Raw genomic sequence first — 27980 nt, 5'->3', positions numbered from 1 at the left:
CCACTTTTCGGAAGTCCCTCTCTCCGCTCAAACTCTCATTTATTATGATCACTTTACATGCGAAGTAAGTCCGGCTGGCTGGTTGGCCCGATGTATTTTCAGTCTGGGGATTCCTGGCGCTGCCCTTCGCCATCGCAATGATTTTTCACGAGCGTCACAAGAATGTTATTTAAAGTCATGTTTGGGATGCCATAAATTATTGAAGCACCGGTTGAGGGAGGAAGACTGGAATAGGGGAGTGAAGCAAGAAGGCTCTTTCCCTCACTGTAAACGTTTATCTGATAAAACAAATGAATTCCTTTTTTAATTAAAAAAATGTAGTTGATTAATTACCTTAAAATAATAGAATGTTTCCCAAAATCGCAATGGTTTTTATTTCAAGCCATTTTTAGTTTGTGGCGCAGTTAAGCACAGTCGAACGTAATTCCAAAAACAGAGAAATAAGGAAGATTTTTTATTTTTAAAAGAATTTTATTTAAATGTAATGTAATGTAATTTAATGTAGGTCCGTTTTATTTTGTTTTATTTATTATTATTATTATTATTATTATTATTATTATTATTATTATTATTATGTTCCTCCTTTTTCCGTTGGTTTATAAATACATACACACGAGCGTTTAGGGAGCGGCCTAGGTCCTTGAGGAAGTTTCAGTTCGGTAAACAGGAAGGCAAAAAAACCCTCCCTATTTCATTTTTCATCAATTTCCTCCTTTTAGTGATGATGCAGGAACACCTCCCTTTAGCACCAAGAGCCTACACTCTCCCTATAGCTCCATAACCTGTACACACGCAGGGACAGGACATGACACGCGTGACACAAAGTAGTTCCTTTTCTTGTCCGGGTAAGCGAGAGAGGCTATGACATGGGAAGGCGCAGCAATGGCTTTGTATGGGCTCCTTTGTTTTTGGTGTGTGTGTGTTTCCCGTTTATGTACACAGGGCAGCTCCAGTGTACAGACGCGCTTCTTTTCAGTATTATGTGTAATATGTGTATTATGTGTAGAGACTTGCTGCTCCTTTGAACCTGTCCAAACTGTCAAAAGGCGCTGAGTTTGGCTTTACAGCCTGTGTGTTGGTGATGATGAGTGAGGTGAGTAACTAATGCGATCGGCCCTTTTTCTCCTTCCCATTGCGCTGCAAAGGCGTGTGTGTGTCTGTGTGAGAGCGGCTGCTTTGTGTAGGAGTAAGTGGGGTGTGTTTTGCTGTGTTTGGTAGATTTATTGGAAGGGCATGAGAGAGCTATGTATATGTGTGTGTGTGTGTGTGGGGGGGGGGGGGGGGGCTGAGCATGGGAAAATATTCAAATTGTGAAGAAATCACTGACTTGTGAGACAAAGTTATAAAATAAATAACTGAAAGAAAAACAAAAACAACAAAATCCAACTGCCAACCTTTGCCCATTTTTCGCAAATCCCTGTGTCTTTTCTTCCCTCGTGTCACTTGGTGTGATTGCGCTGCATTTAAATAGGCATTTGCGGCCTTAATATCTTCAGCATAGTCTTGGGGTGAACCACGCGGCCAAGCCTCATGAATAATGCATACCAAGAAGTCACCGCCAGGTCAGCAGAGCCTGTCTGCTGACCTGGCTCTACTCTGGAGGAAGAAAGGCTTGCAGGTCAGCGTTAACAACCCCCCCCCCCCCCCCCCCTTTACAGAATTCAAGTGTATGTATATTTACCTCACCAACATAGTGGGCGGGTGGAATGAACAGGTGGTTGCTTTAAAGTGTTCTCCATTTTGATGGTAAAAAAGGGAAATTTGCCTAAGCCAAACGTCAAACTTCGACAATTTCAGGCAGAGCACTGGGCAAATAGACCGTTCAATTAACCCACCACCAAAAGGTTGACTATTAAACACACTACCAATAATACAATAGCCATAAAACCAGCGCTCATTTTGGATTTAAAGTTGCTAATTGAAAATAGCCTGTCTAAGTCACTGAAAGGCACCTACAATCAGCGCTGGATGCTGGGAATAAACAGAAAGATGCTCTCACTGACTTCCTAAGTGTTTGCACTAAAAAGGCCTTTATTAGTGGCCCTTTGTGCAATTTGAATAAAGCCCGGGTAACACCAGAACGGACTTGTTTGGCAATGGGTTATGAGAAAGTTCAGGTTATGTCAATATTTGTTCTTTTCAAATATATAATTTAATTTTGTTAAAGTTTTATGTATAGAAGTTGCGATCATTTTAGATAGTTCAGTCACATAATAGTTATCATAATGGAGAAGTATGCATTTAAATAACAGCAGATAGGAAGTAGCTTATAATAACATGCAACATATGTATAATGAAGGAAATATACACATTAACTTGTTGCAACAATCAGTGTGTCACCATCAAGCGTTTTGCCATCACAATGGCGTTTTGCCATTCCAATAATTACTGTGCCTTCTGTGCTAATTCATATTTTTAGAGCGCTTTGGGTGGTGGTGAGGTTGTACTCTTCTTTCTATTTACCTCCATTCTGTGGTTTCAACATGCCTGGGGAGGTCATATTTTTTCCTGAGAATGCAGCTCTCTTGCGCCGCCACCAGAGCCCGCTTTAGACCACTAGGAGGACGAGAATGAGCTCAAAAGACCCCCACGTGCCCTGCCCTGCTCTGCCTGTACCTCTCTCCCTCCCAGCACGTGCATCCCTTTGAATCCTAACTGACGATAACCTGCAACAACCTCCCGTCTATCTCTCTCTCAGTTAAAATACACAACTGTCAGAGCGGTCGCGCTTCTCTGAAGCTGATTGATGGTGATTGTATAAAAACACACAAGTAGCCTGTGCCATTAAGTGTAAGGTTCAAAAAGTAAGATAAAAAAAATGTCATTTAAGCACTTAATTATCATTTCCTTTAAACTGCATTGCTAAGTAGCAGCAGACTCAGGTAAAAACACAAAACCAGGCAACATTCAGTCCAGCAAGCAAGTTATTATAGCCTTTAGCTACTATAGGTTTCCTCCGTCTTATTCCGGCCCAGGGCAAAGACGAGGAGTCTTATTATCAAGAGAAAAACATAACTGGATGTCCGAGCTACTACCCAGCCTGCAGAGACAGGGTCACTGAGTTGAAGGGTCAAAAGTTCACCGTCTTGCGTGAGTTCCGCCCTCGTCTCTACTCACTCACTCCATCCTGGACCAATTGCTGTATGTCAAAGGCAAAAACGGAGGAGGGAGGGAGTCAGAGTAGCCGAGGTTGGGAAGGGGGTACGGATGAGAGAAATGATAGCAGGAGGCAAAGGAGAGGCGAAGGCCTGACCTTGCCTTCTCTTCCCCAGTAATAACAGCAAAGCTCCTCCTGCAACAATAATGTGCGGGCGGGTAGAGAAAATGGAGGAGTCAAGGTGGTGGGAGGGGAGGAGGTAAATGGATGTCTGGGGGGATTACAGGTGTTTGGTACACATTTTGTTCACACCAGCTAGAGTTTGTTTCAAGTATTCACGTTATTTTTTTCTTCTTTTTTTACACCCTTATACTGAGATGAATTACCCTTAATACCGTTTGCAATAAATTTAAAGATTTCTGAATATTTGGCACACGCGTGCATGCGCGCGCTCACTTGCATAACTAAATATATGTGGTCTTCAAGCAGGGGTTTTATATTTGATACTAAGACATGTTGATGTGTGTTTGAGGATGCAAGTTTAGTAAAGCAGAGCTCTTCCTCTCCGGAGTCTTATAGGCACAGCCCCGTAAAAAACCCAAAAAAACAATCAAACTCTTATCTCGCTCTACATCCAAAAAATATTACTCCCCTTATCTGATTTTTCCTTTGCGAGATTAACGTCCTGTACCGTTTGCTTGGATTTCCCCCACACGTCTTTTTCATTTTCTCATTCTTTCTTTCCGGTGCTGCTAATAATAACAGCAATAATAATAATATAAAATGAACTAAAGTTGTTATAGAAAATCTAGGGAAATTTAATAATTGTTGCAGTGTTACATTCGGATATTCGTCCAACTCGGGAGATGCTGCTCAATCATTTCTCATAATCTAATAAATTTAACCTTAAAGATGATGATTAGAAGTAATCTTAAACTGAACCTTTTCTCTTAGAACAGGGCAGTGTAGAGAGGGAAAGGATTTGGACTCTTGGAACAGCTGATTTTCTCAATAAATTAAAGAATAAACAATGAATCAACTTTGGCATAAAACAGGCTGACTTTTCGTCTTTTCCACCAGTACACATACGCACATCCTCCGAAGGTAATGGGGGAATAACTCAGTTCAAAAATGTTGCGTTTCTCTGGGTTCATCCAGAGTTCACCTCATTAATTCAGTGTATGTCGCAGCCCACGCGCCTGTCTGCCTATAGCAGAACGGTTTTAATAATCTAGCTTCCCCATTTGCCCGTCTATAAGTACCAGTTTCTTTGCCTTGGTCCTTATCTATCCAGATACATACGAAAATATAACCCAAACTGAACAGGTACCGAACAGAAACCTACATTCTACCGATAAAAATTTTCAAATTTAAGCGCTCTGTGGACATGTGGCTGCAGTGAACTCGATAAGAATCTATTGGCGGTTTGCAGAGCGTAATAATATCAACATAAATCCACCTGATACCCATGTCCGCAGGTTCCAAGACCGTTGAGCACAATACAAGCATCTGTTTATACGAACCCCGCTACAGTGCACTGCATTTGTTTGGACAAAATATTCTTTTACAACTCTCTGAAGAGGCGGTGTCGTTATACGATCTGGGTCCACATGACACCGTGCACTATTTATATCTATGCAACAAAAGGAAAAGGAGAAATGATCCTGGAAGAAAAGACTGTGTGTGTGTGTGTGTGTGTGTGTGTGTGTGTGTGTGTGTGTGTGTGTGAGAGAGAGAGAGAGAGAGAGAGAGAGAGCCCCTTCTTCCTCCACATGTACTGGCCATTTTTCTTCGAATTAATGACTCCAACTCAATTTAGTATGACAGAGAGAGAGGAGGAGAAGAAAGACAGAAAGAGGGGATGAGGCACAGAAAGGAGTGGAAGAGAGGTGGAAATGGCAGAAGAAAGGGTGGGGAAAGGGGAGGGAGTGGGAGAGTGAGAAAGAGAGGGAGAGGCTTGGCTTTGCTCGGGGTGAAAGGGAGGTCAGCGCGTCTCACCAATATTAAAATGCGTACCGGGGACGCGGGGTGACACGCCTCGCCCGTTAAACAAAGAGTGTGCCAAACTGGCAGATTAATTTGAAAACTTGAGTTCATGCACACGCACACAACACTTAATGCCTTAAAGAGCCCACAGTCTTCACAGAAGCCCTGCTCTCGCGCTCTCTCAGCCCCAAACAGCTCCCCGTAGGACCGGAAAACACGGGGAACGGCCACCGGTGATGGGGGAAAGAAGAGTGCTTTATCACTGAACATTTTTAGCGCTTGGCTGTGATGTCGCAGGGTGAAGCTTTGCCGTTGTTTGCGCTGGATTGTCGCCATTACACTGGCCCTTGCTCTAACACTATCACCGCATTTAGGCACGGATTGTGAACCGTGCTGGTCTGACAGATCCTTGTTTACTCTCACCACAGGGTCTATCTCTGCCCGTGTGCCGGCACGCTCGTGAGCGACAAGGACTTTTTTTCTTTTTCGAAGAGGTCAAAAACATCTGTGGCGTCGAAAGAGAGGAAAGAGCGAGAGAGAGAAAAGGGAGACTGAGGTGTGAAAGCTGAATTAGGAGGGAGGCTTCGCAGTACGGAGGGAAAAAACGTGGAACGCAGCTGCCGAATTATTGCAGATGTAAAGAAGAAGAAGATAATGATAACATAAAAAAATGGTTGAGCTTAACGTGACGACGCTAGAACGGAAAGGAGGATCCGCGAGCTTCAGAAGAGTGAGTACAAATCGCGCTGTAGAAGAACAAGCTGCCTCATCTGCATATGTGTATGCCCGCATTTTACTCGCACCGTGTATTTGTGTGGCAGGTGCTTTGCCCACAGGGAAGAGGGGAAGACCACGTGTAAGAGTTGGTGCAAAACCCCCTCCTTACCTTCAATCACTGCCACCCTTCTCCCCCCCACCCTCCCCTCCCCCCACCCTACTCACCCTTCGCAAGAATTTTTTTTACGATATAGTGACCTTATCAATTCATATTTTCGGACTGTTGGAGGCTGTGCACGTCACACTGCGGGGACATGAACTGTGTGTTTCATCTGTGAGAGCTACATTTCCTTTCAATACCCAGGCTATTAATTTGCTAGCCTAATTAAGCTTGGATCTATCCTACTTGAGAGTGCATTTTATTATACAATTTAGGGTGACTGAGGTTTTACATATCCAAGAAGCACAGTTTTTACTCTTCTCAACCAGATAGATAGATAGATAGATAGATAGATAGATAGATAGATAGATAGATAGATAGATAGATAGATAGATAGATAGATAGATAGATAGGGTGAAGGCCTTGCACCCTACTACAGATGCATGTGAGTTATTTTGATTCACCATTAGCATCGCTGCAGTTTTTTTCATATGTTGTTTCCTACGACCACGTGGTATATGAAGCTTGGGCCGATAAATGCCACAGTTTTTCAGGTGTATGTTACTGACCGCCTGTTTCTCTCTTCCTCTGGGTGTTGGGTTGTGAGCTTGTATTCGGATAAAACGAATAATTTGTTTCTTTTGTTTCTTTTCTGCTTCTCTGTCTGTACAGAGAAGCTATTCCTGGTCCTATATCATATGCTACTAATAGGACAAAAAAGTAGCCTAAGTTACTGCAAGCTTTATGTGTTAGTCTAAATTATTATTATTATTATTATTATTATTATTATTATTATTATTATTATTATTATTTGTCTTTTTAGTATGTTGAGTATTGAGAAGGCTTATGATTTCGCTGTATCAGGGGAAGAAGAAGCGATGTTTTGGAAATGTGAGGGAAATAATTATATTTGCTCTGGCTCAACCCACTTCGCTTATCTTGTTCTTTTAGCACTATTCAGTTGTACCTACCGTCAGTTTGTGAAATTATCTTTTACTCTCACAGACGAGCGTCCAGTCTCCACATAATATATATATATATATATATATATATATATATATATATATATATATATATAGACTGCTGCCCCCGCGACCCGGTCCCGGACAAAGCGGATGAAAATGGATGGATGGATATATATATATATATATATTTTTTTTTTTTTTTTTTTTTTTTTTTTTTTTTAATTTATTTATTTATTTTTCTCTCCAGACGAATACTTGCCACAGGGAGGGACGTGCTGCAACGCTTCATTTTTCCCTCTCTGTCCGTTAATTTGCATGACAATAACCAGGGGAATGGAGCTCAATTTATTTTTCAAACTGCACAAAGAAGTAAAGCACATTTCTCTTCTTCGTCGTTGTCCCTGTAGCTTTTTCGCCTCGGTAATATTTCAGAACACTGACAAGTCCGGTCGCTGCACATAATAGGGCCGTTTAACCCTTCAGTATGTTCCCTCTAGTTTTCTCTTACCAGACTTAAACCATATAAGACCTTGTGTTGTGGGAAAGTTCTTAGTAGTTTAAAAATGTAAAAAAAACAAACCATAAATAAATTAAAGTAAATTAAAAAAAACCCTTTCAAAATAGCAGTTTTCTGCTAGGATAGTATTGTATACGAAGCGCACGATTTTGTACTTCTAACACAAGTATAGCCTACAAGACTTTTTCATCTGTCTCTACTGTGAAATCTCACTATTGCTATCCCTTCAATGTGAACTCATACTTTAGTGTCCGTTTACATAACTCTGTTTCAAATAAGAATTTAATCCCAGTTTACTGTTAACTACAAGCATTGTGCGACAGGTGCTTTTAACAGCTTTCAGCGGTAGCTGAGATTGTGGGCTTCTGAGACGAAGACATTTGAAAGTCGTAAATTGTAATGGGGGCGGCTTTTAAACGTATTTATTCTCCTGCTCCCTGAATATTTTATTGCTTTTCATTTCACCCCTAACTTCTTGAGCTACCACTTGAGCCTATGTGGTGTTTCAGCTGTAAAAGGAATTGACCCGCAATAAAACTCACATGCTGAAATGCAAATCGCTGACCTTTTCCATTCTCTTTATTTCGCACTACTGCGTGCTGTCCTCCTTTAGCTCCACTCTCCCGCTTGAAATATGCGCTGATATTACGTTTACATGCTATAGCTTAGAGAGACACCATGACTTTTTAATTGTTTGACTGTGTAGCACTAAATTAAGTATTTTCGCTTGTGGACTGAAAACAGGACGGTCTGGTTGTTTCAGATGGGAGTGCCGCAGCTAGTGAAGTGGCCCTTAGCCTCCGACAGGTGAGGATTTATAATGTTTATCTAAACCGTAAGATCAAATCAGTGTATTTTACAACTAGTAAAATAGGCGAGACGGATCCTTATCATGTTTTGCTACTATTGCATAGCATGATGTCTAGATCATAAGACTCTTTTCTGGCAACAAGATCGCTTTGCTTTTGTCTCCTTGTATCTTAATACCTGTGAGTGTGTCTGGATCTGTGCTTCGCACACTGACCTTTACCTGTAGCCCCAAACAATGGGCCGCCCGTCTACTGAATGGCTACTGCTGACAGACTTGACAGAGGGAAGGGAAGTGCCCCAGTCAGACTTAACACACCTTGATCGATACCTGAGATGACCTGCAAAGCATAGAGACAGGTCAAGGTTACAAAGAAACACACACACATAGATAGATAGATAGATAGATAGATAGATAGATAGATAGATAGATAGATAGATAGATAGATAGATAGATAGATAGATAGATAGATAGATAGATAGATAGATAGATAGATAGATAGATATTCTGTATTTCATTTCTATGTAGTAATACATATACTTTATGTTATATATTTATTGTATTTATTGTAAATGGTAAACCGTAGTAACTGTGATAATTACAAAATAACATTATTTAAACTGTAGGTATTTACCCATAAACCATAACTAATCTTTCTATCATATCACAGCGATCAGTTCCTTTAAATAAATCATAAATAGATCATAAATAAATAAGTTACTTATTTCAGTTGTTTTAATTAGCTGCACAACGAGCGTTAGAGTCACAAAACCTACGTGGGAGCAGCGTGACAGAAAATATCACTATATCAGGACAAACATGTGACCGAGAACAGCATGCCACTCCTTTATAAATTGCATTTAAATTGTTTATTTATGATCTATTTATGATTTATTTATAGGAACTGATTGCTGGGATATCATAGGAAGATTAGTTGTGGTTCATGGGTAAATACCTACAATTTAAATAATGTTATTTTGTAATTGTCACAGTTGCAACGGTTTACCATTTACAATAAATACAATACAACACACACACACACACACACACACACACACACACAAATATATATATATATATATATATATATATATATATATATATATATATATATAGCTCCCAGGCCTCTGGTAGAGGACCCGAGCTTGAAGGATAAACCGCCCGCAGGGGCGTGATGGGTGTTTTTTTTTTTTATATATATATATACATATATGAAGACATAAAAATAGGTCCTCCCTATACAATCCTCTCTATGGTGGCTGATTAGATCATTTTTTGATTCATTTAAATCAGACTTTTGAAGACTGACTGCAATTCATTTAGTACAGTGAACGGACAATCATCCATTTATTCACCACTCCATTCATTCTTCAGTCAGATGCTCAGAACTATTTCTGATAGGACCGTGTTTCCCTATGCCAAGTGATTTGTCTTTTCTTCATTAATTTGTTTTCATTCTGTTAGTTGCTGCACAGTTGGAGATGCCAGGATCTTTTTTCTTCTTCTTTTTTTCTTTCTTTTCCTCTTTTCCCCCTTTTGTGACTAATTAGAACTTTAATTCTAATTAAATTTTATTTGAGTTACTTTTGTAGAGTTCATGAATATCTTGAGATTCAATCAAACTTTTTTTAATTTCAAAGTCAAAAGAAAAAGAAAAAGAATTAGCATTTATTTACCAAAAAATGTAGTTGATGAATATATATGTGTGTGTGTGCAGTCATTTAACGCACATTCCATTAAAACCAAGTAAGGCCTCTTTTGTTTTTGTAGGCCATATTTATGCTTGCAGCTCCACAGTGAAATTTCAGTACTGGAGCCCACCTATATTGCTTGCTCCGACCACTTATACCTTATCTCACGACTTCATTCATATATATATATATATATATATATATATATATATATATATATATATATATATAATATTTCTTGTTTGGTTTTGGGTTTCCTTCTTCTTCTTTTTTTGTTTCTTTGCTTTTTTGGACACCGTCGAGTTACAGGAAGCGTGAAAGTATTATAACTTCATAACTTCATCTGCCAACTCCCCACCCGCGGTGAGAGGGTCACGGGTCAGAGATAGTACTGACGAATGGAATTTTCCTATAGTGGCAACACACGGGAATTTCTCTAAGCAATAAAATCCTGTGGACGGCGTAGATATGCGCCCCCACACCGTCACTGTCAGTCAATGTCTTCTATATCTACCCTGTAGATCCGGATTTGTGTAAAAATCATTAATAAAATCACAAATTCGCTTCTAGGGGAGTATATAGTGGATTTATACACAACGGCGTCGAAGGATCCAATACAATGAGGAGAGGCCTTCAGCTACGGTTCCTGGCTGGTACAGCTTTTGTTCAGTTAGATTTTTATAAAATTCGTTCGTTTAAAAAAGAGGGGGAAAAAAGAAAGAAAGGAAAGGGGAGTTTTGTAATTTTCAAAATGCATTTGGACACATAAATACAGATGTGCATTTTAAACCACTTGTGTCTGTTCGGTGATAAAACTCAACTGTTATTTATTCTGGTCATCAGAACGCTTTGCTGTCTTCAATCCCAACTCCGGGCTGAATTGGACTTTTTATTTCTTGTTGAAAAATGATGCTGCCTGCTTCACTGTTCATTCGAGAAGGCGTAAGGGGGTGGGGGGTCGAGACGGTCAATTTTCTCGAAACAAAGGACTTTGACATCTACATCATCATTCCCGTGTTTGTGTGCGGGTCTGAGCATGAACCTTTTATCGTATAACACCAGCGAAAGCGGACTGCAACTTCTCCAATCTACCGAACGCATAATTTGTGTTTTCTTTTGCTTTAAATGTGTTTTGCCACGTTTTGATGCTGATGATTATAGAAAAAGCAATTCTGTGCAAAAGGTAGTTATAGAGAATAATCAGATTTATCAGTGGTGCATGCTGGAACGTGCTTCCCTTGTCTGCAAGTAAAAACCTTTGTTTTTCGCTGTTTTGTTAAAGTAAAAAGAAGCGACACCAAGCAGAGATTGAGACTGTGCTACATGACACTGGGTCAGTATCTGACACAAGGAAACACAACTCTCAAAGTCTGTGGCAGCTTGTGTGAGATGGTCAAAGTTGGCAAGATGGGTTCCAAAACAAAGAGCGTCGTACCTCTGTTCAGTAACAGCTCAAGGGCAAACGCATGGAGTGCGTGGACTCAATATGCCACGGAAGTTGATATTAGGAAGTGCGTGGAAACAAGTCCTGTTTATTCATGCGATCCCGGTCCAGGCAGAATTATTATGCGAGGCCAGTTAAAAATGTGAAATGTTGAATGGAAGCCTGTAGGAGCAAGTTTTTTCTCTATTCTTTTTTTAGGGGGTGGTGGGTCCCGTCTCTAACGCAAAGGTCTGCCGGTGATTTAGGAGGTATGTAACCTGAATTAGTTGATGAATTTTCTATCGATCCCAAACAAGCCAAATTTATCTCTGACACAGTGCTGCTGCTGGGTGGCGGCGCAATAGAAGAGCCGGGCCACTCTCCAATTCTCGTTATTAGCGATTAGCGAAGAGCAGGGAAAAAAAAGCACATCCAAACACACACATCAACTTTAAATCTACCCAGCACTTTCTTTCTGTTGCTTTTTCCTCTGTATTTGTCTATTTAAAGTTCCAATCGGACGCGTCAGAAGCAGAGAGGGTTCAGTTGCAATGCGGCGTGGGGCGTGTGTGTGCGTGACTTCGTGTGTGTGTGTGTGTGTGTGTGTGTCGTGGGGGGGGTTACTCTTCATCTGCGCCGTACTCTTTTGCTCGACTTTGTCAAAGCAGAGTGGATTTTTTATCGTCAGTGACGCACTTTGTTAATTTTATAATTCTCCGTCTGCTGAGGTGGAGAGATATAAAGAGGAGACATATGGAGAGAGACGGGAAAAGTATTGAGCGCCCACGAACTGAGGGCATATAATAGTGCGCGTGCTGGGGCCGTGTTTATCCTTAATCCTATTTCCTTATCCGGGGTTCCTTCTGGATGTGCGCCATTGGCCGACTGTAGTCACGTGGTGTCTTAACTTTGTTCACTTGACAGAAAAGTAGGAGGGTTCAACGGAACAGGAATAACCGAAGAGTAAAGGGATGAGATATAAATTTTAGTTATATATTTTCCAAGTAGGTGCAGTTCCACAAAAAGACAGAAATTAATGGCCATGAGCTCCTATTTGATCAACTCCAACTATGTGGACCCCAAGTTTCCACCTTGCGAGGAATACTCACAGAGTGACTATTTGCCCAGTCACTCTCCGGATTATTACAGCTCCCAGAGAGAGGAGCCTGCTCCCTTCCAGCCGGACTCTCTTTACCACCACCATCAGCACCACCCGCACCAGAACCACAGCCAGCAGCAGCGAGCCGAGCCTCCATACACACAGTGCCAGCGTGGATCGCAGACCGCTTCGGTGGTGATGTCCCCACGAGGTCATGTCGTCGCCCCGACCGGACTGCAGACCACTCCACTCCCGGAGCAGAGCCACCGCTGTGATTCCGTGACACCGAGCCCGCCTCCACCTCCGTCTTGCGGTCAAACACCCCACAGCCAAAGCAGTTCTTCCCCAACAAGCACTCGTAAGGACCCCGTAGTGTACCCGTGGATGAAGAAAGTTCATGTAAACATCGGTAAGAGAAGCATACAAACTTGTTTCTCTCCCCCCCCCCCCCCCCCCCCTCTCTTTTTCTTTGTGCCCGTGTATAGTCAGCTAGGTTTCCACCGTGAAAAGCTCCCCCGTTTTTTCCTTAGGAGTAGTAGGAGAGTAGCCTTTGGGTCGAGATTTACGATCGTCTGTTTGCGGAGCCAATATAATTACACCCTCCATAAATTTTTATTACACCTCTTCGCTGAGGTGCCTTTTGAAGTCCGATCTCTCGCTCGTCGGCTCTAATTCGTCGCCTTATGACAACTCAGACCGAGCCCATAAGTTAGCTTTTATGCTGTGATAATTTGATTTTAAGTGGCCGGGTTGTATAAACGGTGTACTTTACTCTGTCTAGCCTTCCTTCCCCAGTCGTTGTTCCATGGGAGGGAAAGTTTTATAGCAGCTGAAATATTCATGTTTATGGATCCGGTCGTAAAACACTAATGCAAGACCGAATAGCTGCAGTCTATTATAGTTTATCTGTGATGCTTTAACATACTTGCTGCATACTGGGATAAGCGGAGTCACTTTTGCACCGTAATGCACTCACTCCGCTTCGCTGTATACTTGACAAGAAAGAAGAAGAAGAAAGCTTTGTTTCTTTCATTTTCATTCTCTCTCTCTGCTTTCTCTGTTTGCTGGCTGCGTAAAAACCGTATGTTGCAGTTTTTGAAATTTGTTGAATCATTACCTAATCTGTCAGTGACTGTCGTACATATTACCCACCCCTTCACCCCTACCGCAAACGTTGCTGTACCACCACCTTTTATTCCTAAACACCAAGTAATAGACGATGCTACAATCTCTCGCATAACATGCTGAAAGGGACGCTGCAATTGGCCCTGCTGCTTGCCATGATCCTGTATTGCAATGCCGGTCGTACGTTGCGCAGACGTGTCAGTACAGCGCCGCTTTTCAAGCTTACATCACAACATTTGGACATCAATTGCAAGCTGGCAGTATTGCCAGGATTCCCACCACCGCAGGGCCCAGAATGACACCTGACAACACGTTTCAAAATATAATCTCCTCCTCAAAGGAGACACTGTAAAATAAACCAGCCAGGCTGTAAGCTCGGCGTTTGACAGGAAAGGATGAAAGGGGCTGCAGTCATGTCCCATTTTGTAGATCCAAACGCATTATTATTATTATTATTATTATTATTATTATTATTATTATTATTATTATTATTATTATTATTATTATTATTATTATTACATGTTAATGCTATAACGTTCATTGTTATTATTTCTCTACAGTAAGTTCAAACTACACTGGGGGTGAGCCGAAGCGCTCGCGAACGGCCTACACGCGCCAGCAGGTTCTAGAGCTCGAGAAGGAGTTCCACTACAACCGGTACTTGACGCGCAGGCGCAGGGTGGAGATTGCGCATACGCTGTGTCTGTCGGAACGGCAGATCAAAATCTGGTTCCAGAACCGGAGGATGAAATGGAAAAAGGACCACAAGATGCCCAACACCAAGGTCCGCTCTGGAACAGGCAGCAACAATACAAACTCCCAGGCTCTAGCCGGATCCCAGAGCCGTTCTTCCGGACCACTATAGCCCATTCTTTGGCTGTTTGTCTGATGCAGGCAATTTGTCCTTCCCCCTTTGCTCCCTGAATCCCACACTGAAAAGACGGGCCTGACACGCTTGCAACCACCGGAACCTGCACTTTGGGCCGGAATGTTTTTGGTATGGGGGGAGAGAGAGATGTCATAGCCGCCGTTCTGGCCCTGATCTGCGCTGATGTTTCTCACAATAATATGACCTTATGATGTAAAAAGGGATGGCAAGGGAGATTTCCTTTATATATGAAAATGATCAAAACTACCCGAAGAAGATGAAAGAACTAAGAGAACGTTGCTTTCGCCCGCTTTCCTTCTTTGCCTTCCTCTCTGTACTCGTCCTTTTATAATCCTCTCTCTCCCCCTCTCTCTCTATTATCCATCTCTCTCTCTCTCTATTTCAAACTCTTTCTCTCTCCTTCCCTCTGACAGAGCAAAGGGTGGTAGGCTGAAGATACTGTTCCCAGCGCGTGTGTGGTTCTTTTCCTGTTCCTTTACTATTCAAGACTTCTTTTAATTTAAAGATGTATCCTCGTTTTCATCTTTATTCATGCCAAATTCTGCCCCCGTTTGTAATGTTTATTTTGTGGGTATATAACAAAAGGGTGAACTGCTCTTCCCAATACACCACTCCCTACGACATCCGTACTACTACTACTACTACACACACACACACACCATCACCACCACCCTCTCCCCCATTGTCACACTTAAGGCGCACGTGTAATATATTGAACTCTCCTTTGGTCAAGTGAAGCATTCTTGCACTCCATACACACTCATAGAAAAGCCACACATGCTCGCTTACCTCTATGTGTCCTTATAGTACTTTAACATACAAACCACGATATGATCCAAAGTAACACCAGGCAGTTTGCCGTCTTGCTGTTTAAACTGGTGCTTTTGTTTTGTTAAACGGCGAACTATAGTTCTTCATTTTTAGTTCTAGTTCTTTTTGAATTTAGTGTTGAAATATAAAATGTTGTTGATGCTGAGAGTGACGATGAGCGTTTTGTGATCAGTTGATTTTTCGTAATATGATGTTGTATACAAGCAAACAGTGTAACAGGGTTATTAAAGTGAAATTAAGTAATTTCCATCAACTTACAAAAGACACTAATGATCACACCAAAATCCCGGTACAGATACTTTAATGATGACAGAAACACAGCACTATACGATGTACTACCTATTACCTCAGTTCTGTGTGTGTGTGTGTGTGAGAGAGTGTGCTCGCGCGTGCGTTTGTGTCTCTATCTATACGCGCTGGATCGGACGATATCGATAAGTTTATTTTTTTATGTAATTTTTTTCGCTCGTTTAATGAAGTGAAAGCTTTCTGAGCTCCTATATTTTTAAAATTGTGTGAAAATATATTATTATTATTATTATTATTATTATTATTATTATTATTATTATTATTATTATTATTATTATTATTATTACCTGCCATACAAAAAATCTTGTGGACATTTAAAAAGACAATTCCACAACTGTGCAGCAAAGAGACATTCATACAAACAAGTATCCTCTGCATGAAAAGTGATTTATTTCTTTTTAGATGCCCCTTTGTTCTTTCTCCGCGCATTAAATGCGCGCGCACTTCATTTTCTCTTTGCCCCTTCCTCGTTTATTCTTTCACTTTGTGTCTCTTTTTAGATATTTTATTCTAAAAGTGTTATTTCTTTCCACTGATGCCATTTTCTTAACATTCCAAAGATCCCTTTCGATCGTTATTGATGAAATGGTGCTGGTGAACATGTGTTACATCCCCCGATGTGTATGTTGCTCCGTCCTCTTATTTGTAAATAGTCCATAGACATTTAAATAAATGACTGAAAACGTACCCTTTCTATCTTATTATTATTACTTGTTATTTTTCCATTTTCTATATGTAAAATGGGTTTTCTAGGAATAACAGTTGGAGTCCTGTTGAATTTTACTGTTTCTGCTTACCTCCCCAGATTTGAGTAGTAGAAGAAATGCTTCCATACACAACAGTTTCATACAATTTCAAATTTGGTTTTTCCTGCAAAGGCAAAGCAACCTGTCTTTCGAAATCAAGAGCCTGCGATGATTAATCTGTCCCGGCCGTGAGTGATCTTGGTACATTACATCCTGTAATCTCGTTTTAAATCACAAACCGTCCCTCCGTTTCGCGGCCGTCCTCCGGTTAATTTAACGGCTGCTCAGATGCGCTTGCACCGGACCGACACACCATAGGTGACAGCTCCCCTCCCTTCTTCCTTTCTGTGTGTAGTTCTGAAGAACAAAATTAGTTTCTCGGTTCGTGGTCTCTTAATGTGCTAATGAGTGTAATTTTTGCACCACACTGTTTTTTTTTCTCTCTGCTCCTTTCGTTGTTTTCTGGACTGCTGAGCGCGCCCGCGCACACACACACACACACACACACACACACACACACACACACACATATATATATATATATATATATATATATATATATATATATATATATATATATATATATATATATATATATATATATATATTACAAAAAGGGAACGGGCCCGCACCATAGCTCAAACCCTGACAACCAAATAGATAATCAACAAGACGAATGGCTTCTTTTGTAAGGCGCGGCTCCCGTATTAATTTTCATTTTCTTTTGTTAGAACAGGTATCGAAAAATATAGAGAAAAGGGAGGGGGGCACGAGAAAATAGCATTCTTCTCGATGAACTTTAAACAAAAAAAGTGTGCCCCCCAAATTGGTTCTCTCGTATTCCTCGGCCCAGAGAAGATTCCCTATTACTTGTTGGTTGATTCCTCCCTGGGCTTCTTGCCACACAGACTCACGTTGCCCATTTATCTGTTTTCTTCCCATTTATGAGAGGTTTCTCCAGCGCAAAAAGCCACCTCCAATTAAACTGTACCCCTAGATGTGCTCGGGCACCCACTCGAGTCAAAACAGTAAAATCGTACATTTCACTGTGTCATTAGTGAAACATTTAATCTCGTCTTTTGTTTTTCTATATTAAACAACGTGATTTAATCCAAAGATATTAGGCCTGCATCTCCAGTTGTTAAAAGTAAGCATACATTTTCTTCCTATATTGTGAGAACAATAGTGGTTTAATATCGCCTCCTTCACCCTGAGGCTGTATACCCCTCCTTATAATATGATATTTGTGTCCAAATGTGGTAATATCTGCTACACATCAGTTGTCCCATATTGGGAATCTGAACACACACACACACACACACACACACACACACACACACACACACACACACACACACACACACACACACACACACACACACAATGACGACCTAAATGACGACCTTATTATTTATTTATTTATTTATTTATTTATTTATTTATTTATCAGCCGGGACGTTCTGCTGCTTCACACACACACACACACACACACACACACACACAATGACGACCTAAATGACGACCTTATTATTTATTTATTTATTTATTTATTTATTTATTTATTTATTTATTTAGTTATTTATCAGCCGGGACGTTCTGCTGCTTCTGTGAAAGCAAGCAGATTTTTGTGAGGATGCCCAACCCCCACCGCACACATATCAAATCTCTGTGGAAAAAAAAAATGTTCACCGCCATTATTTTCTGGACAGGACAGAGGGGACGGCCCCTTAAGAAAAATGCGAAAATTATACAAGAAACAATCATTAATCACTTGTTCTTCTTTAAACAGTTCTTTTACTTTTCTTCTTCTCTATTGTCATCCGGCAGCCACACACAAGACCCCTTCTGGAGGTGGTGGTGGTTGGGGGGGTTGCCAGAGGGACAGAAGAGAAAAAAGGAGACGTCTTGGAAGACACTACGAAGACACCCCCCCCCCCCCCACACACACACACACACACACACACACACACACACACACACCTCCTTTACACACACGCCTCCCCTTTCCACCCAAGCTATTTTTTACTCTACATAAACATGCTGCCATAAGAAGAAGAAAAACTTTTTTTTTCTTCCTCGTTGGAAAGAAGAAAATCTCTCCAAGGAACTCCAACAAACCATTCAGAAATCCCTCACGACGAAGCAGAAGATGGCTCACGGGTCGATAAAAGTAAGAAAGGTAAGGGCCTGAGACTAAATTTTGTCTTTTCTTTCTCTGCTTTGGCTTCTGTTGCCTTGTGTTGTGGTGTTTTATGTTTTTATTGCCCCCCCGCATTTGGCGAGGTCACGCTGTAAGAGCATTTACGGCCGTGGGGTTTTTGACTGCAAGCGCTTTGGGAGTGTTTGTGTTGGAATGAGCCTGTGTGTTGTGCTCTTTTTTTCCTTCAGTTTATGCAACCATTGGTGTCAACTCTGCGTCTGTTTGTCAACCACGAGATCCGACGCTTCCTAAACAGCTGCTGTTGTGCGTCGAACGTGCTGCGGTGCGTCTTTTACGCATAGTATTTGTAAAGAGCCCGTTTTTGTGTGCTTTTTCGAAAGGCAGATCTTTAATTTTTGATAGGTTATATAATATTATCGAGTTGCTAACTTAACAAGGATGCCTATGGAGTCCCGTATTACTCAAGGAAAATTATAAATGTTGTTGCTAATATGTGACAGAAAGGCCCACGAGAATAATTTCTGGTTCCTGGAACTTATTATGCATTGTTTCTTAGCTACGTTTCTGCGGTTATAAAGTGTTTCTGTGGTTTAGGACCTATACCTTTTAATGAGATATTGTTAGTGTATGTGTATGTGTACTTTGTTTGCCAGGTGCAGGCTACAGACACTGCAGTGGGAATATGAATAATACGGCCTTCAGTTAGACAGGGGGGGGGGGGGGGGAATTAAGCGAACTGAGGGGGCGCGCTGGTTAATGGATACTGTCTCGGTTGCGCTTCAAAACAATTTAGCTCGAAAACAAACGGTTCGCGAGGCTTTTCAAATGAACTGCCAATGATCGCCGGTCGCGATGCGAGCTCAGGGCCTCTGCTATCTGCTGAGCCTAACAGCGACGGCCTCAAGAAGCGCGTTCACTTCAGTTTGACCCCTTCAGAAATCAATCTGCCAGCGATTCAAATTAAGGGGTAGCGTTCTGCTAGATGGGCCTTCAACCTCTCAAGGGGACGCGTGGTGCGGCGTGATTCGATGTGTGGAAAGGAAGGACAAAACGGAATAGAAAGAAAAAAGAGAAGGAGAGATGGAGGAGGGAAAAATCAATGGTCATACACGGAATGGCCAAGCTAAGGCCACAGAGGGTTCAGTCAGGGGACACGTTTTTTTCTGACCGATGAGGTCCAGTGGCTCTGAAACCAGAGGCTGACCTGTGGCTCCCCTCTTCATCCTCCACACCACACCTACCCCCTCTAGTCCCTGTCCCCCTTGACCTCACTAGGTTGCGCTCCCTCGGACATTCCCAGACCTCCAGAGCCACCAGGCCATTTAGTCATAACAGACTGAGTTCAGGGCACTGTAACCCAGGGGTAACAGTGATATCTCCACTCCCACACCCAAACAGACAGACAGCAGACAACTCATCCACCTCTACAGGGGTCAGTAAGAAGCCACTTCTGACTGGGACTTCAACTGAAGTGTGGTGTAGCGGTTTGAGTCATCTGAAACTACTGGAAATGTCTTTCCTTCGTTGAACCCTCTGTCGTTTAGAGAATATAAGACCGGGGCTCTCTGCGTCTGGTCCTGAGAGCTAAAGTGCGAAACTGTGTCGTAGATGTGTTAGGTCTGATGCTGCGCAGACCTCGATGATAATGTAAACACAGCATGCCCCTTCTGTCTGCATGGCTGCAAAAGCTGCTAGTAGCCTTTTAACTAGTGGACGTTCACGCCTGTGTGTGTGTGTGCGTGTGTCTTCAATAGTACTGATTCAGCAAAGCAACAAGTATATGAACAAGAAGTTGTGTATCAGTCATAACAGTGTCTGTGTATATTTATTAAAATTATAAGACATTTCAATTACATTAAACTTCAAAAGACATTTTAAATGAACCACTAAGAAGTAGTCAGACATTTATACATGAGCTGCTGTGAATTCACTGGTGGCGGAATCCTTAAAACTGTGCTATGCACTTTGCCTTGCATCGGGAAAACCTTTGACTCAGGTCAGCCATGTACTATAGCGTAACGATAAGATGATCGTTAATTGACAGTTTTTCCACTTACAGCAAATGTGAAGCTGGAGTGGTTCAATGCCACAGTTTACAAATAGTTTAGGACAGGACAGGTTGAAGTTTATAGAACTCTGATTTTCTGAGTATTATTGGGAATCTTTGGAAACTTCTATCATTTCTTTTTCCACAATCTGTTTTTCCCTGTGACCCAGCTGATAGTTAGCAAAATATATCTTTTTAAATGATCTGGTGTTTTCTAGTTATTACATAAGGTTTATAGGGTTGGCAAGGGTTTGTACAATCACAGTTAACTATAAAAGTATTCAGAGTAACCATGTCAATTTTTACGGTTTGAAATGTTCAAACATGTTATGCTTATTTTGGTAGTAGTGCAACATTCGATGAGTCGGACACAGTACATACAGACACAGATGTGGGAAAACGTACAAAAGCTGTAGACCAGCTGTTTTGTTAGGATTTTTTGTTTTTGTTTTAACTTACATTTCTGTCAAGTCCCGTAAGAACTAACGGATGCAGTTTTAAAAATAGGCAAGCCATTCCAGCATGTGACAGAAAAGTGTTTTTGTGCATTTTGGTAACAAATACCGCAGTCAGGTGAATAAATCTATAATACAATATTACAATTATGTGGGGAAATTCAAACTTGACCCATCCCTCGATGTTAATGTTGAGTGTTAATGGATATTGAAATACTATAATATGATTCATAAAGGACCAATTCTTCAAGTGACTTAATGTAATTTCTACTTTGAGCTCTTGCAGTTTCACTGAAAAACAAACAAACAAACAAACAAACAAACAAACAAACAAACAAACAAACAAACAAACAAACAAACAAACAAACAAACAAACAAACAAACAAACAAACAAACAAACAAACAAACAAACAAACAAACAAACAATATCTCTCTTATATCGCAAAGGTCTGCTGAGCTTTCCTTTACTGAAAGATACTTTATACCTGTATGCTTGTGTGAAGTGTTTTCTCTGTAGCTTGACTACTTGCTCCTGATGCTTCACTTAATCCAAAAGAAGACTTATTTTGTAGTGTCAGGGGGATTAGCATGTAAATAACTATAAAGTAAAAGCATGAAACAGCCGGGGATCATACAGACAGATGTGACCTGCAGTTTACAGACAAGCAGCTCTTTGCTTTGCACGCTGTTTGGAGGCTCTGAGCCAACCGATGGAACTGATGTTTCAACAGCAGCTTTGCACAGGAAACAGAACACTCACACATGCAGTGGAACATCAGGTGCCAGGCACCGAATATGAGCGCATGTGTTCAGCGATCGTCATAGACTGGAACACACACAGATACACAAAAGTTACACAAACTTCTGTATTTTCCTCCCTCCCTTCCTCCCTCCCTCTATGGCCCGCGTTTGCTAATTGCTAGACAAATCGCCCGCTCCTTTTCCCCGTCATCTCTCTCTCTCTCTCTCTCTCTCTCTCTCTCTCTCTCTCTCTCTCTCTCTCCCAGCATCCACGTTGCCCGAGAAATTTATTATTCTGGAGAGCTCGAGGAGCCGAAGAGGTCACAGTGTAGGCGCGCGGGCTGCAGGAGGAGGTCGTCACGAGAGATATATGGTTGCCAGGCTTTTAGTGCTGCACGGGCTGAGCGCGTGCATGAGCGCGTGCGGGGGAGCCATTTAAAAGTAGACACGTATTAAGTATTAAAAAGAGAGAGCCAAATAGCGGCTGCCAAGTAGCAGCACGCGCATACACGCTCTTTGTGGATTCCAATCCGTGCCTGGTTAGTCAAAGGGTTTTCTAAATAATTAAATACTTTTTTTTCAATAATGTGCCAATTAATCACGAGCTCAAATATTATTATATCGTTAAGCCAGGCAATGAAGAATTACAGAAATTGCTAGTGTCTTGCCTTTATCAGCACTAATAACTTTATTAGTAGCAAGGACGGCAGAAGAGCTTTCGAGTGGACTTCGCTGCAGAACAAAAGGAATGATGGAATGATGATTCTAATGGGGTTTAAACAACTTTTGATAATCATTTGTTTGCTTGGTTTTTGTTTCAGCTCTGCAGCTGGCTCGTATTGAACTCCAATGTTCCCGTCCCTGATAATAAATGTATAATGAAGAAATCACGTGTCAATTTGTGACCAAGTGTTGTCAGACTTCCAGTGAAATTTGAAGACAAGCAGGCCTGCAATCTGATGAAGTTACTATTGTACGATACAGCATGCAGCTCTCATATCCGTTACATGTGAGTGATAAATAGGTTTCTGTTGCCTGTATGACTAATGGCGGAGAATTAGGCCCATACAAGCCTATTTATACTGTTGGATTAACCAACTTCTCTTTACTTTTTACTGCAGCATCCTAATGACAAAGACTCACTGCCTTTTCATATAAAGTATAGTTGGAATAGCGCACTGAGAGCAGCAAATCGGAGACACGTAAGAATGAGGATTTGGTCAAATCTGCCGTTTGTTTACGTTTATTATAAGTCACTTCTAATCGTTTTCAAGCATTTTAGAAAAAAAAGATATCTGAGTGGCATGTTCTAAAGATCTCAATCATTTACACGCTGGCTTACCCTCAATTCCACAGTGAGGATTTCAATGAATAATGTGTCTTTAAATATAGCTAGAACTTCACAGAGGCAACAAAGACAGTTGTAAATAAGGTACATTTTGTAGTATTATCAGTTTTTTTCAGGCTATAATATTTATCATTGTTTCTAAAATAAGTCTGAGCATTATAATATTGTTGCAAATGGCGCGTTCGTGGCAAAATGTTTTGTGTGCGTCTGTCGCTGCTTGTGCAGGTTAATGCTGCATTAAATACCCCGTAACAGGGCGGGGGGGGGGGGGGGGGGGTGTCACTATAACTGTCTATCGTCAGTAAGGATGATAGTAAAAATCAAATGTGTATGATAAAAGATATGATAAATAATTGTCTAATTATGCTTTTTGCATGTTTTTACCTTTTGGATGCTTTCTTTACGGACTCTCTGACCACCATCATGTGCTTGTACTTTGAGTTTAATTAATTTTTCCTAAAAAACAAACACACATTAAGCAAAGTTGGCCATGAATTTGACGGATAAAAATATTGCTCTTAATTTTTTTTGTCCAGTTTTCCATTCCATTCCATTTTGATGTTTTTACAGATTTGTTCCTCACAGTCTTGTAAAGTGAAAATCTGACAGACATCAATCAACCCTGCAGTTTATATCACGCTCTATTATTGATATTACAACACAATAAATAAACTGTACGTGGATATATTAACTGCTCGCTAATATCTTATATGATATAAATTACTGTGAAGCCATAACAGACTACAATATGAAACTAATCCATACTTTTTCCATTTTCCCTTTAAAATGAACTAAAGTGAACCACTAACCCACCAGTCTGATCATAAACGGCCACACAGTTGTGGTTGTGTTTTCTAATTATTCCATGCAGGCGAGTTTCGAACAGGATTCTGAATAATAATAATAATAATAATAATAATAATAATAATAATAATAATAATAATAATAATAATAATGTTGCCATAAATAATAATGTGACTTAGTTCATTATATAGAGCAGAGAAGAAGACAAAGAAGGAGGAGTAAAAGAAGATAGTACTTCTGTTTTAGGATGTTTAAAACTATACTCGTGAAACTGACCCGGGGACGTCACCGCTTTAATCCCAGAGCGGAGGGAAGACCTCACGTCTCGCACGTGGAGAAGAATATTAGGGGGGGAAATGGTTGTATGCGTACTGCTATCTCGAGACAGATTTACGAGGCGCAGTAAAAGGCAACGTGTCGGGGCAGGCTAAATCAATCTCTCTCTCTCCCTCTCATTGTCTCCCCTGTTTCTCTCACACACATCTCCCACTACTATTACTACTACTACTACTGCGACTACTGATATTATTATTATTATTATTATTATTATTATTATTATTATTATTATTATTATTATTATTATTATTATTATTATTATTATACATTTTCTCACCTAGAATATGTGAGCGATAAATCACATCTCGGCACTTTCATTTTCAGGCCATTATCCATCTTAACAAAAGATTTCTCTCTTTTTATTCAAAACTTAGTTAATCATTAACGACGAGGAAGAATCTACCTGTCTATCTACCATCACTGACCTAGAAAGCCCCAGGATCTCAAAGAACTCTTTTACAGTCTTTTCAAGTGCCGACTCTCAGTTCTACTGATAAATCATAAACTAGCTATTTGAAGCTGGCGTGGATCGCGCGGTGTTGTGTTGTAATGCTGAGTATAAGTGAATTATTCGAGGAGTATAAATGTAAAATAATGCATGGGTCATTTTGTTCTCATGATATGAATGGATAAAGATGCAGATGAGTGAAAAATCCTCCGCCCGTCGCTTTTGGGACGTTTTGAAACGGTTTGGTGTTTTGCGGTAATGGCTTTGCATGCGGTTGTGCCAAGTTTACAGGACTGATTCTATGGCTGTTGTCAGGCCGGCCCAGGTCTTCGCTGCTGCTTATCTTAGCTGTTGTTTCAAACTGTGATTGCTATAATTTATGGCCGTCATTAAAGACGCCATCATCACCACGGCAAATGTTTGATTTCAATCTTGTTGTGGGTAAAAATCTCCGCGGTGCTGGCAGCGTATATTTAAAGGAGTATCTGCATGTTTTTAGTGCATCAGAAAGAAGAAATAAATACACGTCCAAGCAGGTCTGTCACTGTTAATAGTTTACAGCCACATTTGTTTCCTTTTGCCAATTATTTGGAGACGTGTCATGGGTAGATTGCATTTTTAAAAGCAAAATGGCCAGTTGCATTTCTGTACTGCACTTTTGAGAAAGCTACTCTTTGTTTGCCAATATTGCTCTTTTGTGTCACTTGAATAGAAATCGAAATATTTTTACCTTTCCCTGACGGTTTTGGTAAGTCCCTAAAAGAGGATCCTTTATGTTTTAATGGATGATTTTCTAAAAGCTCTTTAAAAGTCTCTCCATCGCCATGAGCGGAAAAATCAGCGCTTTCTTGAGGATCCCGAGGCCCATGCTTTGACCTTGAAGTGTTTCTTATTTGCTACTCAGCAGCTAGGTTAGCCTTCAGAGCCTCAACATTTTTTTCTACTCCAAGTCTCTATTGTTCTGCTGGAGTCGGCTCGAGCTTTGGTAGCCCGCAATAGAAGGATTCCAACGTTCTATTGTTGCAGCTCAGTCGGCCTCATGGCGGGGGTTTTGTCAGTTCGCTGTTTCTTCATCTACTCTTTTCTTTCTTCCTCTGCGGTCTCTTTCTTTTTTTGTTTTGTTTTTGTGAGAGCTCTCTTCTCTTCTTTGCTACTTTACCGAACTCGAAATAAGTAATACAAATCTCATTCTAATCGAATTACACTTCGCCACCGCACCAAAATCTTCTTAATGGGATTTAAAAAAGTAAGGTGAAGTTGGTTAATTGAGTCCAAGCAAAATATTTAATTCTGAATTTTATTATCCTATAGAGTTCGGAGAAATATTTAGTTTAGCTTCAAGACTGGAGTGAATATGACACCGAAACAAGAAAAATACCCCCCCCCCCCCCCCCCCCCCCCAGCGCTGTGTATCTGATAAATTATTGCCGCCATCATCGGGTATTTCCTTTTTCTAGAAACACTGAAATATAGCACAGGCTCAAATGTAAGACGGAGCAACGGAAGGAATCCCGCTTCTTTGGTCGGCTGACGGCGAGCTGAGAAAGAGATGACAGTGAGCAATAACGAAGAACGAGTGTGAGGCGTGCAGTCATTTTTAAAAGACGAATTCATCTTTTATCGGCCCCTCTGTGTGTCTGTCCCAGGCCTCCACTGCTTTACCCTACACAAGAACATCCTCCGACTGAAAAGTCAACACAAGTGTTTCCTTTTCTTCTTCTTCTTCTTTTTTTGACTTCATTTGGACTCCTGCATGCATGCATGCATCCACGGGCCCGTGTGGGTCCCACAAACGGAGAGAGCCCCCACCACCACTACCGCCAAACACCTCCCGCCCCGAACAACACATCACGTGATTCATTAAATAATTAATGCAGAGGTTGTAGAATAGATATGTTTTCGTCAGGAATATAACGGCGAGACGTGCCGCTGCTCTTGACGTAGAACTGTCCTTTCACCCCCCCCCCCCCCCCCCCTCCAAAAAAAAAAAAAACAGCGGTGAAAGAGAGCGAGAAGAAAAAATAGAAAGAGAGGGGGAGAGAGGGGGAAAAGAGGAGACACCAAGAAACACCAACAGAGAGAGGGGGAGTGAGTGAGAGAGAGAGAGAGAGAGAGAGAGAGAGAGAGAGAGAGAGAGAGAGAGAGGGAAAGAGAAAAGATAGAGGGAGGCTGCAATAAAACAAATTTGGACGGGCGTGTATCTTGCGGGTCGTTGTGGACACCGTGAGTATTGCGGAAGGAAAGGAACTGCATGGGGGGAAACCACACTCCTTCCTCATCTTCTCCGCCGCTGCGCCGCCTTCTCCCGCATCCCTCTCTGTGAATCATAGGCTACTTTAACATCGTGGTAAATATTGCCCCCCAAATACTCGTCTTTCGCCGTGTGTTTTTTATGTCGTGCATGTTTCTGTCGTGTTGTTTACACATCACCCCCCACCTATCATCATCACCATCAGCCATTGTTTATGGGTTGTAGCGTGCAGCCGAGCAGCCTGAAAACCAGAGAGAGAGAGAGTGAGGGAGAGAGAGAGAGCGGTGCAATGCTAGCCGACGGCTGTTTATATTTTAAGAAACACTTGGATATTCTTCTCCATCTTTCGTCCATCACTTCATGTCTGCTTTTACATCTCTCTCTATCTGTCTGACTCTCTGTCCATTCCTCTCTCTCTCCCTCTCTCTTTCTCTCACCCTCTCCCTCCCTCTCTCTCTCGTTTCCCCCTCTCTCTCCCAGCTAGCTACTTCTCTTGATTTATTGTAAGGCTCGGTGTCAGCGTGCGGCCGGGGCTGCTGTTGTGTGTTTGTGAGGGAGCGCTGTTGTTTATGGCGCTGCCCACGATAAATCACGGTTTCCTGCGCTGTGTGTAAGACGGCTGGGGAAAATGACGGTCGATGGACCGACGGTACAGGGGAAAGAGGAAGGAGAGCAGGAAGAGTTCACGCCACGGCTGCGCCACTGGCTCCTCTTTCCCCTTCCTCCTCTTCCGGCTTAATTTCCACTTAATCTCTCTCGTCCTTCTCGGCCCCCATGCACGCCCCTGTGTTTTCTTTCTTTTTTATTCTTTTTTGTCCTTTAGCTTTGTTTTTTTACACTTTAATTATTACTCCGGGCGTTTCGGGTTTTCCCGCTTCAGTATGACAGTATTTGGCTGTAGCTTTCAGGTCTTGAATTACTGAGACGACCAATTAACGAGAGATTTGTTTAAATTTGACACACCGGGGCACGGCTCGGCCGGCATGAAATCTCATAAAAAAGACCAATGGGCCAGGAAAAGCTAAT

The 27980-nt window shown here is 41.4% G+C and overlaps 2 protein-coding genes across 2 annotated transcripts in view; both read left to right on the top strand.

The window, feature by feature from the left end:
• Nucleotides 1-5195: 5195 nt before the first annotated feature.
• The window catches only part of hoxb3a (homeobox B3a), a 57500-nt gene continuing 34715 nt past the window's right edge, over nt 5196-27980 (top strand). Inside the window, exons 1-2 of the mRNA XM_085453348.1 lie at nt 5196-5813; nt 18191-18542. Coding sequence (XP_085309474.1) covers nt 18513-18542 — 30 coding nt within the window. The 5' untranslated portion in view covers nt 5196-5813; nt 18191-18512. The remainder of the gene's footprint in view (nt 5814-18190; nt 18543-27980) is intronic.
• Nucleotides 12015-16321, top strand: hoxb4a (homeobox B4a). Its single transcript, XM_085453351.1, has 2 exons — nt 12015-12872; nt 14149-16321. The coding sequence occupies exons 1-2, from the start codon at nt 12401-12403 to the stop codon at nt 14451-14453; spliced, it is 777 nt and encodes a 258-aa protein (XP_085309477.1). The 5' UTR covers nt 12015-12400; the 3' UTR covers nt 14454-16321.

The sequence above is a fragment of the Copadichromis virginalis genome, linkage group LG4 (assembly GCF_057382275.1).
Source record: "Copadichromis virginalis isolate Kocher_CV1m ecotype Utaka linkage group LG4, C_Virginalis_male_GT1.1, whole genome shotgun sequence".
In the NCBI taxonomy this organism is placed as follows: Eukaryota; Metazoa; Chordata; class Actinopteri; order Cichliformes; family Cichlidae; genus Copadichromis; species Copadichromis virginalis.
The sequence above is the reverse complement of the archived record's forward strand: the minus strand, read 5'-3'. Positions and strand labels throughout refer to the sequence as shown.